General features: G+C 32.0%; 1 protein-coding gene across 1 annotated transcript; it reads right to left on the bottom strand.

The window, feature by feature from the left end:
• Positions 1 to 3,236: 3,236 nt before the first annotated feature.
• Positions 3,237 to 12,923, bottom strand: LOC132719808 (peroxiredoxin-like 2A). Its single transcript, XM_060703726.1, has 6 exons — positions 12,797 to 12,923; positions 6,760 to 6,964; positions 6,507 to 6,581; positions 5,825 to 5,959; positions 5,165 to 5,300; positions 3,237 to 3,897 (listed from the first exon to the last, which is right to left on the bottom strand). Coding segments are annotated over exons 1-6 (681 nt in total). The 5' UTR covers positions 12,799 to 12,923; the 3' UTR covers positions 3,237 to 3,769.
• Between the last annotated feature and the right edge of the window lie 90 nt (positions 12,924 to 13,013).

Raw genomic sequence — 13,013 nt, 5'->3', positions numbered from 1 at the left:
AATGATAAATCCACTTAATAATTATTGAGTTATTGCCCTTCATGAATATATTTTGCATAATTTTATTTGGATCATACTATTTGAAATATGAGTTTGAAATTTCACTATGTAGATTAGTGTCATTGGTGCTCAAGAATTGAAACGCATTACTTTATTATTTTGAAGTAATTGCTCTATTTCCTTTCTTGTCCAGACTAATTCAAAAGTTTAGAGATATTAAATTCAAACTTCATTGGAGGATAAATAGCAGTAAAATAGGAATTTAACGGGAAATGACAACTTGTCACATAAATTATTTTTATGCTTGGTTTGTAAAGACCATTAATATTTGAGATACCAATTTGCGGCTTCATAGGTTTAATTAATAGATTTCCTAAAAGGGTGCATAGCAAAAAAAACAGTCAATCTTCACCAACTAGTCGGGGATGGATAAAGTGGTGTTGCTTAAAATATACAATATGAAATCGCCAATGAACAATTTTAAAATTTACAGTATTTACATAAGATGAATATTTACAGTTCACTAATAACAAAAATCAACATTATCAATTAGTCTTTTCTATAATTATAAAAATGTTCTTTGTGGCAGAATAACTGATCGAAAGTGTTTTCTAATGTTTTCTCCAAAATAATTGTTTCGTTAGAGACCAATTTTACCAATTGAAATGTAGCAACACCAAAAAAATAAAATCTTCCTGATACAGAGATGATTTCCTGAACTTATTCCAGCATCCCACTCTGGAGGGAAAAAAACTATACAATCTTCCTACAACAGCAATGATGTCCTGAACTTTAAGCATCTCATCCTGGTGGAAGGTATTGTACATAGACTGGATCAAACTGGGATCATCCCACACGTCCAGCTGTTAAGGAAGCAGCTTGGTACCAAGCAAAAAACCAACTCCCTGACCTAAGGTCTAAATGTCTGCTTGTAAACTTATAGGCGTCAACAATTTGTAGTTAATTTAATAACATAAAACAATTTCCTCCTAACATGCAAAATGTGAAATAACTGATTAATAGTGACAATGTATAATAGAAGCTTTAACTTTAGAGGCCCTCAATAATGAAACTGTTACACATGCTAAAATGCTTGACTTTAAAAATATAAACTCCAATACATGTACTGGACTGATTTTAACCAAATGTAGATATTATTGAATCATCAAAAAGTACAAAAACTTGCCTAACATAATTCAATGAAAATTGATTATTTATTCGAAAACTAAAAGATGTTTATATTTTATGTAAAATTTATAATAGAGGCCCGTACATCAAATTTGTGTCATCTTAAATTGCCCTATTATATATGTCACAGGGTGAAAAATATGTGCAGTCTGACCAGGACTCGAACCCAGACCCTTTGGAATACTGTTCCGCTACTACCAAATGAGACATCCAGAGATAGGAAAATATACAGCAAATGGAAAAACTTAAAAGGGAATGACTGAGTTTATGAAAATGACTTGGCGAGATGTAGCCACATACAAAGTTAAAGGTATGTAACTAGAACGGTTTCAGTGTTATGTTCCAAAAGTGACTGACAAACGGCACCAAATCTATATCCATAAAAGCTATACATACAATGATGTATGTAATTTTGTCAAACTAATGGCTTGTTAACATTGATTACTGAAAAAGGCTTCAAGATCACCAAAAGCAAAGGGTCAAAATGATTCTCAAGAATTCAAACATTTGTATAAATGGACCATTGATCCTTAAATTGTCTGCTAAAGATAAAATTGCAAGTTCTTTACCTCTGTAGGATCTTTCTCAAGATTAAACAAATGGGTTTGATTGTCTCCATTAAGGACTACTGGTGCCCTACCAAGTTTCAAATTAATTTTTCATCTCTGAACAAAAAAGGTTAACTTGGGCCACCATTTATAGAAACTTAATAGGTACATGTATATCAAGTGCTTGCTCTGAGAAGCAATGTGCTCCATTTTTCTCAGTTCTGAATAGTTAAAACTAAAGAGATAATTTGAAGAAAAGATTACACAAACCTTTACCTTTTTTTATATGGCAGACAGAAGCATAATTGACCATCATACTTAATCCAAAATAAATAATGGTCATTTTGACCAAAAATGGGTATGGCAGGTATTACCAAAAACGGTGCAATATTGGCCAGTTTAATGTTTGGTTATCAGTTTTCACTAAGTAACTTTGACCTTTTGACATGAAAATGGGACTCAAGGTACATCTACATAGAAAATTTTTACATGAAAGGATGTGACTGAAAGAACGCTCAATGTGCATTTACATGCAATGCTGGAAATTCTAGGAACAAGTAATATTCCAAGTGACCTCTGGCCTGAAAGCAAGTGTTTCAAGGTGCATTCACATATAAAGATTCAATGCATAAGCTTCATAAGTATTGAAGTTAATGACCATTATCAAAAAAGATTAACAAACATAGTTGTTTTTGCGCCCCCTGCTTCAAAGTAGCAGCTTATTTCTCTGTCGTCCGTCACAAAAATTGTACGGACTACTCCTAAAAAAAAAAACTGGTCCAATTTCATCCAAACTACAGGAAAGAGCTGTCAAAGTCTAGTTTGGCATATCTTCCGCATTTCCAGTTAAGTGACTTTAGTCAGTTATGGCTCTTGAATGATTTTTATTTTTTTTAAGTTTACTGTTATACCAGTTATAGAATTTGAATGAAATTTTTAACAAGATTAATGGTACATGTAGTTCAAGTTCTTGATAGAGGAAATGACATGGGTTTTCCAGTGGAATGCCAAGTTATGGCCCTCCATCTTTGATTGTTCGATACCTCATGCAATTGCGCGTAAGAAATGGTTTTTCCAGTTGAATGATTTTTGGACGAGTTATGACCCTTAAATAAAAAAAGCATTTTGGCCTGTTATGATTTTTGTATCTCTACTACACAGTAGCTATATGATAATAATTTGCCACGGCATAAGGGGGGAAAAACACTGGTCAATCACTCCTTTATATAAATAACTGCTTAATTGGCTGTGTCATCAGGTGACGCAATGTGATCACTTTTGTCTTTGAAAATTTGATCTGAAAAAGTTTTGTCCTAAATTTTATACATTACATCTAATGATCTTATTATATAGGTTTTTTTAATGTATTACAATTAAGATGTCTGTTTATGAAACATAAAATATATGTGCATTTAAAATTCCCACTTTTTTCAAGGACACATTTAAGCTGATACTTCACAATGTATGTCATACAATATAAGAAGACAATAAACTCACAAGAATTTTGTACAAAATTTAATAAACCTCTAACATTTATTTACAACATTAAAATCACATTATTTCAATTAAAATCAACATTTAGAATAGAGAACACAAGATATAAGTTAAATGCTTTCACATCCACTCTCAAGTCTGAAGTTAACCAGTGAACTTGAGAGTTTCATTTTATCATAACATAATATCTTCTGTTCTACAATAAATGTTAACTTTTATATTATAAAACACATGGGACAGGAATGGATATTATACTGATTAAGACTAGAATATTCTGTATAACATTAAATTTGTAACATAATTCCAGAACATACACAACCTTCATTTTAATGTATTCCTGAAAGAACTTTGTATAGTATACTCAATTTTTATGTCTCATTTTAATACTGGGTATTTATTGTCATCAAACTGTCTGAGTTAAGAACAAATTAAAGAAAATCATTAAGAATTCACTTCCTTGAACTGTATTTAAATTAAATACATTTGCTGCTGATGAATTTTGATCGGAACATATTAATCTACGGGATGACAAGTTTATGTTAATCACGTGGAAGATTGACTTTAGATATGGCATCTTTGATGTCGTCCAGGTTTGCAAGATCACCAATAACTTTCTCATGGTGCTGGAACACTATACCTTGATTACCTGGACCTATCACAAACACGGCTGAAATGAAAAAGTTAATATTGATGAAATTCTGTATTATCATTATTTACCCTCAACTGTGAAATATGTGAAATGGATTTGCTCTGCATTTGAAGATATATCAGTAACAAAATACCTAAATTGAGCTTCCAACAGTATTAGGCTTGGTCGGACTGCACTGATGTCCAGGCTGGACAGGCTCTACACTGATGGCAAAGGCTAATCCCTTTCAATTCCAGCAGGTTAAAGATCCTGTAACTCATTTTTTTTATGGTTTTATATCATTTATATGATGCTCAAATTTAGATTTATCAATATTGTAAATTCCAAAAAGCATTATTTATAACAATAATACCAAATAAATAAAGGGAGGTAATTAGAAATTTATTGTCGATAAAGTCCAAGCCAAATTTTTCAAAAAGAAATGACTGCATATATTTTGATGATTACTCATAATGCGGCATAACAATCGCAATACATATTTAAGATATTCTTGGATGTTTGGAAATTGTTTTAGAAGAATAATTATATACATATATAAAATTTCACTTAAGTGTTTTTACATCCTAAATTACAACATACAGGATCTTTAAGGGTTTGCTGCATATGCTTACTTTATATTTACTACACCATTTTGTGAAAATAATTGGCCCTGCTTCAAATTTACACCTATCCATAGTTCAATAAAGGGATTTTAATATCAAATGCTGTTAAGCACCTTACAAAACAATCTGTATAGACTATAAGAGTGTTGACGCTAGTAAATCATTATGGTTGCTAGCTATGTTGGAAATACTCTAAATTATATGAATAGTTCCGTGAATTACCATGGTCTGTGTATGTAGAAGGAAATGTTAATAGAAATGTCAAACATGGTCTTAACTATATATGATTATTTACATTTTCTTGCATATCATACTGGATTTTCTAAAAATGGAAAATTTAAGATGATGTCATGATGGTATTGTCAATGAAGCTGTAAATCTTTATGGAGCTATAAGAAAAAGTGCCAAAAAAATTTTTTGTTTTCCTAATTTCTTTTTGAGCTATACAATGTAATTAATTATTTGAATTTGCAAGAAAAAAACAAATACTGGCTGTTGACACAGGCTGGGATATTAAGGGAAACTGTTTCAGCAGAAACTCAGTAGTCTTGTTACTGTCTTAAACAGTTATCCATGAGTCTGATGGTCTGGTCAGTACCTTCAGCTGGTAACTATAGCTTAAAATATACAATCCACAAGATTCATTAATCTAGTGCATAACTTTTAAATTAAAATATTTTTACCTCCTAAGAGTCGTCCTTCACCTTTTGAATTTCCTGGAGTTCCTTTACGGATTTCTTTGATAATACTGGCTAGTGTTTCGAAATTAAAAATTCCTGGAATATTCATCCATCTCTCTTGAGGGCCATAAAAATGTTTCTGAAATATGTCATTATGTTAGTTTTGTCAACAGTGTAAACATAATACAAATATAACAAGTATTGAATCATGTATTTATTTCTTTAAATTACTATTTAACAAGACTAACAACCGATTACTTCAGAAGTTTTATCTTCAAAATATATCGGAGACATTATATTACAATCAAATCTAGTGAGCATAGTCTCACTACCTTCAAACATTGGTAAATTTGCATACTTTCCTAGGAAGGGCTTAATCTAATGTTGCTAGAACTCGTTGCCCAACCCATTTGCTTTTTGTTATATATATACTCATCAATTGTATTACATTTGGCATGTATTTGATGCAACAAAATATGTTTAAACTAAACTTGCATGCTTTAATCATCATATAACACATATTAACACCACCTTCTATTGATAATTTTCATCCCCCAATTTTTCACAGGATTTATCATCCCAACACTTACACTTACACTATCTTCCCCTCTGTAAACCTTGTCTACTAACTTAGCACATGCACACAATTTACTATCATCTTACCTCAGGATCTAAATAAACATCTCCTTTAATGAATGATTTAAATTCTTCAGCACCAAGAACCTCATGCACTACTGCATGTAAGCGGATACCTCGGGCGTCCATCTCCTCTACAAGGGAGGACAAGCCCTGGGCTTCCTGAAAACATACAAATATATGTACCATCAATATTTTATACAAAATTGTTGGTGTTTTCAAAGACAGGAAACATTTACCAGAATAAAGAAATCGTCAGGGTGGGATTGCTTCATGTAGAAAGGTATGCTTTAGGAATCTTAATAATTATATGTTTTTTCAGCTTGGTGAAACAAGAAAAAGTGAAATGCCTTCAGAAGGGACATATATATAATAAAATTCATATAAACTAGAAGGGTAACCCTTCTAACATCAATGTTATTTAGCTAAACTAAACCTTATTAATACTAGTAGTATGATTGCATGGAAAAACTGAATCAACAAGAGCATTTTAATTATATTATTCTGCATCTATGTAGGTGTGAAACAAAGCCTAATTTATTCTGGAGATTTTTTATCAGTCCCAGACATAGAAGTCCTTTGAATCTTAAGCATCATAGAGGTCTTCTTCTGGACACTGGCATTTATCCATTGATTTTGAAAACTATGCATCATAATGTATCCTTAAACAACAAATAAGAAAAGGAGAAAAAGTTAATAAACAACTGACCGCTCTACATAAAGATCATCCTGGTCTACGGACAGCCATTACAACTGCACCATTTCTCTGCCACAACTCTTTGGCCTGCAAATATAGGAAATAAATACATACTTTTAATTGTATACTATTATTTTATAAATCTCAATAAAGCACTGTTTCAAATTTTGTAATAATCATACAGCCTAATAATATGTAAACATTTTAGTCTTTCAATTGAGTATGCAACTTTAAAGATTATCCAAACAAATAATTTTGTACTTACACTAAAATTTGTTTTTTTCCCATCAAGAGTTTGTAGTTTTGCAGCATTAAGGTAATCCAGGGTGGCTATCTGTGGTTTGGCAACAAGCCAAGGAGATACATTACAGATAAGTGCAGCCCCTGCAGCAACACCTGCTGCACCAAGGAAAAAACGTGACATCAAAACAACTGTGATGATATCCACAATATATTCAATAAGCCACTGCCTGAAATCACATAATCAAGTTTAACATGAAAAATACTTATCAACAAAAGCTTCATTAATTAGAAACACAAGTTAAAAGTCTTCTGAAAGGTTAAATAAAGTTGCCAAATGGCTTTAATGCCTTGGTTAGTACTATATGCCACAACAAAGCCTTTTTATATAGGGGAGACTGGGGTACTCTGGGACATTGGGCACTGTGGGACTATGGGATTTTTTGATAGCTTTTGTTCTTTGATTTAAACCTGATTCATGCAGATGATTGATCTTGTCAAGCTTCTTTCCCTACAAAAGTTTTATGGCGGAAATTGAGTAAAAATCAGTCTGGTGAGTACAATGTACTTTTCACCTTTCAAAGTGAAATTCTAAAAATGACAAATATTGTTTTCAAATTCTTCCATATTGAATACTTATTTGTATCATATTAGTAAATGATAATGTGATAAACATTGCCTATATTTTCTGATTTGAAATAAATCTTGGTTTGGTTGTCTTTTTAAATTATTGTCACATAAAAATTGTGGGGGTAGTTGGCACAGTATATAAACGATTTGTACCCCAACCGGATCTTGTGAGAAGATCTCAACATCAGTTCAGTACAAACAGGCGGGGTGACCAATAAAACTTTTTAAGACGGCCTGCATTTAATCTGAGATGGTTATAAACATTTGAATCATATTAAGAAATATTTTTTCTTTGCTTATAGATACATTTATATCCAGCTTCTTTTAATTAATGCGCATAAAATGCTTTGCTCTTCGCTTCGTGTTTTGTTTATGGCAACACACGCCGATTACACAAGCAAATTTATGCCTAAAATTGTTTTATTTCACTATAACTAATATCTGAATCTTAATTTTATTGTCTAAACTTGTCTTACTGCACAGACACTTGTGTGGATATCTTTGGATATTGATAAAAACACAGTAAATAATAGAGGCGAACATTCTGATAACTGTACCCGTTTTGCTAAAACAATTTTAATGATCTGTACCCTACTTGTGTTTTCACTGAACCATAACTTGCGAGTCACTTTTGATGATTTTTTTTGTTTTTGTCCTATGTTCCAAATTATATCTGGCAGAATATGAAGTTATTGTGTCACAAGAGCATGACACATCTTTTAGTTCTATATAAGTAACCAATACTGCACATGAATGGACCTTCATCATGTTCTCACTTTCCATGGAAATACAAGCATGAAGTAGCTTGTAATACGAATTAGAAAGAAAATTATTTCTTGACAGGAATTATCAACCAACAAATCTTATCTTCATTTACCATTCATTTTTCTTTGAAAAGATATAAAGCTAAGATATAACACAAGTACTATAAACGTTTCTACTATTAAGTTCAACTGCATTGTTGTTATTCTTGACGTGACCGTTATATAACGCCACATATCAATCCATCCTCCTCGAAAGATCATCACAGGATTACTTATTTCAACATGTTGAAAGCTTTACACGTACCGTTGATTTCATTATGCTTTTTGAGACACGGTTTTATATTCTCATAAATGCCTTGAATTTCTATTTCTTACATGCGCGACTAGGATCACTCATAATAAATCATTTTAAGGAGTTTCCTGCATATTGTTGTTAAATGTGTAAAAGGTAGTTTTCACTCTTGCAAGTTTATTTCCACTTTAATATTTTTAAATAGTTAACAGTCTTGCCAGTGTCTAAGACAACCTGTTAGTTTTCTTTTCACACAACTTGAAAAGTTTATCATTGGCTATCATAAGTGATCTTAAGTCAAAAGATATATATAAATCCAGTTCCTTTCTATAAATTGCCATATACATGTATTTCAGATGGATTTGGATGAATCATTTGTAGTTGAGGGTCTTGACAGTAGCTTTCGTGTAACAAACATTCCCCTGAAAACACAACTTAAATGTGGGATCTGTGGAATAATTTTGACTCCAAGTTTTAACTTAAACTCTTAGTCATCTGTACTAAAAAGTAAAAACGTATCTTTTGTCGATATGTGAACATCTTTAACAGGCGTTTTGATTTTTTGACATTTCTTAATTGAAGATTATTTTTCAAGTCCTTCTTGTCTTGAAACTTTTACTGTTTTTGTACATGTAATATCATTTGCTTTTAAAGTCCTTCTTTTATTTTTTTCAATTCTTACGTCTTTGGAGTATGATTTTAATTTTTAATGTTTATGTTATTGTTGTCAAACTGAGAAATTGTTATTTTTAGCTTTTGTTCTTATGTCATAATTGTGAACAATAGTGTTTCCGATTTTTTTTAAGAGAAAGGGGCAATTAAGACAACTGAATTCTTCCATTTTGCCTGTCAATAAACAAATAAATATGTTAAATGATAAACGTTCTCTCCATTAAATCTTTTAAAATACTCACAAGTCAGGGTACAGATAAAATTCGTAAACTCACAAGTAGGGTTCACAATCACCAGCAAGTAACGTTCAGTTTATGGAATTGACCTCCTTGGTTAAACTCTTAATTTAATGTTCAAAATACAGCAATATTTTTTGCAGATGACTAAATTATCGTTTGTTATTGATTATTTTAGTAGTTCGATATCATAATTCAATGTTTAACTAAACAAGAGCCATGTCAACATGGCCATCCCCCGCCGAATGTGTTTGCTCATTGGAAGAATGTATATGTAGTAGAGCGGAATAATTCCATTTTAAGAGGTCTTTTGGTAATGAAAACTGATGGCTATAGTGATTACAGATTTGAAACCTATGTGAATACTGATGGCTGAAAATAACAAAGGGCAATTACTGAAAAATAATGCAGGGTAGGTTATCATTCTTGTGTGCTGCATCCCTCCTCAGTAAAATCTATCCACCTATGAAGTTTCAAGTTGATACCTCAAATACTTTTTGAGATAAGCTCTGGACAAAATAGCATGAAAAAAAAAAGGGCAATAACTCAAAAATTGTATAGGGAAGAGTTATCATTCTTGCGCACAACATTCCTCCTCAATAAGATCTATCCACCTATGACATTTCATGTTGATATCTCAAACACTTTTTGAGTTATGCTCCACTCAGGTGAAAAATTAGGTATGAAAAATAACAAAGGGCAATAACTCAAAAATTATGAAAGGTAGAGTTATCATTCTTGTGCACTGCACACCTCCTGAGTGAGATCTATGCACCTATGAAGTTTCATGTTAATATCTCATAGGCTTTTGGAGTTATGCTCTGGACAAAAATCAATTTTGAAAAATAACAAAGGGCAATAACTCAAAAATCATGCAAGGTAGAGTTATCATTCTTGTGCACTGCACTCCTCCTCAATGAGGTCTATCCACCTATGAAGTTTCAGTTCGCGAAGTTCGATTATTTTATAGCTTTAATGCTAACATTTATATTTTGCATAACTTAAACATTTAATAAAGTTTCTCTTCTACGATATAAACAAAGATTTACTAACCTAACGTCCATAAGTATCAATATAAATTACCAATATATTAAATAAGTCAAGCTTCAGAAAATGGCTGACACATCTTCTCACAAGATCCGGTTGGGGTTCAAATCGTTTATATACTGTGGGTTGGGTACTCTGGGACAGTGGATTCAGTACACTTTTGGACACTGTCCCAGAGTACCTCATTCTGTTACAGATCACCGGTACAGTCTATTGTTGTTATATAAGGTATATTAGACTTACATTTTATGCAGGGTAGACTTTGATAATATCTTATAAAATCTATTTATGATAATTCCTTTGCAGATAAATCAATGTTATCTTCTACAAAGTCTAATAGACTAAGCCTATGCTTTACAAAAATCTTGATGTATCAAACATGGATATACTAGCCATCACAAATGGGGGGGGGGGGGGGGGGAGGGCTATGACGGCGTTGCCGTTCGCCATTCTTGTTGCCATCTGCAAACTTTAATCTTGATTGTAAGTTTTAAGTTCTAGATGTATTGGTTTCATACATGGCCACAACAACCCTTTAAAAGACCTTCAAGTAGACCAGACTTTCCTTGACCTTCATTCATAAATGATCTTAACCTTCAAGATCAAATGTTTATTTTTTTGCAGATTTTTGCTAACGGTGGCTATAATTTTGTAATTTTAATGGATTGTCGTCAATCTTCAAACATGATAACTTTTTAGGATAGACCTTCAAGCTCAGCAGATAAACCTTGACCTTCACTTATCAATGACCTTGACCTTGAAGGTCAAATTATTTAAATTTTCTTCCTTTGCTGTAAGTGGCTATAACTTTGTTTTTCATGAATGGATTGACTACAATTATTATGACACAACATTCTTTTGGATTAGACCTTCATGTGTATCAAACTCAAATTGACCTTTGCTCTTTTATGACCTTGACCTCGACAGTTAGATTATTGCACTTTCACAAATTTTTGCTATAGATGACTGTAACTTGGTAATTTATAAATTAATTATCTTCATGTTTTGGCAAAACAAAATTTTGGACAAGAACTTTTAAAAGGTTGAACTGACCTTGACCTTTAAATGACCTTGACCGTCATGGACAAATTATTAAATTTTGATTGTCATATTTTTTTATTATGGAAGAATTTGATTCATATGTGGACATAATCAACACTTGTGATCATATGTTCTTGACCTTGACAATGAACGTCAAATGAATGAATTTAGATAATATTTTCCTAACTTTGTCATTCATTTATGGAATAGATTCATGCTTGGACAAAACAAGTGTGACTTTACGCACCTATCAAAATTAAAATAAAAATAGAGAATTTTCAACAGAATTCCTAAAAAGCCTAACACAGCAAAATTGAAAATATTGCAGGCTCAGTTTGATTGAGCCTGTATATAAACAGTAATGGAAAGTGCAATTTACCGCCCCCTCCACAGCTTAAGCAGAATTCTATATTTAACATGCAATGGAAAAAATTTAGATTTTTGAAACAACCCCAGATTCTCATTTCCAGTAATTTTTTACATATCAACAGAACTGTATCAGACTGATACAGTTGATATGTTAAAGAAACAATTTGTTTATCTTAGAGTTTAACTTCAAATTAAAATATCTGCCAAGGTCTAGTCAGGTTTTTTTAACATGATACATGATGCTGTGTTGCAATAGTGGGAAATGTTGTTGTTGTTTTTTCATTCACTAAAATCTGAGACTGTTAATTACCATGTATTGTCTGACAATATTGACTTAATCAATTAAATAATAATGACAACATATGAAATATGGCAAGATTGAAATGGAGCTTTTTTAATTTTGGCCAAATTTGACATAAATGTTAAATACAGCTTAAAGTTGATATACAATGTAGATCTATAGGCCTATAAAGATTTTTTCTATTTACACTAAAATGTCCCTTGAATGTTTTGAAGTTTGAGCATAGGTTATAAAGAAATTCTCCAAGATCAAACTCAGATCTCGGGTATTTAACTGGTCAGAAACTGCCACTGAACTGCTGAATGTACACTGACCAGTGAAAAATATGAAATTTGAGACAGAACTCGGGAAATTTTTATAAACTCGATGCCTGGTTTGTCCAATATACACGGACCATTTTGAAAAAGGCAATCAAATTGCGTGACATTCACACAGAGATGAATAGAAACGTCCCACATGAAGATCATTTCATACAAACCGGTTAACCTTATGTCCTTATGCAATTCACTTTTAGCGCAGCCTGGTTCTTGTGAATTTACAGGTAATGTCTTATCTACCTATGAGGACAGGGAACCAATGATACAACCATCATTGGCATCATTCAAGTTTCTTTCAAAATTCATCAAAAATAAAAAAAAACTTAGAATAATAACACATTTCTTAGATTGATTAAAAAATATTAGAAAAAAATATGATAGAATCCGCCTTACATGTGTGTAAAAAGGCAAAAACACGAAATTCTCTCCTGTCCGTTTGCTTTATCTCGCACTTGCTATCATTAACGCCAAAGTCCGAGGTCAACCGAAATATTTACTTCGCGTAATATTTGCATTCCATAAAAATTGCTATATACACCGGTTTGTGGGCGGGGTTATGCCTTACTAATGGTAACAGATGCTGCCGATGCTAATACAACGATTCAATCAA

This window comes from Ruditapes philippinarum, unplaced genomic scaffold (assembly GCF_026571515.1).
Source record: "Ruditapes philippinarum isolate M1 unplaced genomic scaffold, ASM2657151v2 ctg135_1_1_1_1, whole genome shotgun sequence".
NCBI lineage: Eukaryota > Metazoa > Mollusca > Bivalvia > Venerida > Veneridae > Ruditapes > Ruditapes philippinarum.
The sequence above is the reverse complement of the archived record's forward strand: the minus strand, read 5'-3'. Positions and strand labels throughout refer to the sequence as shown.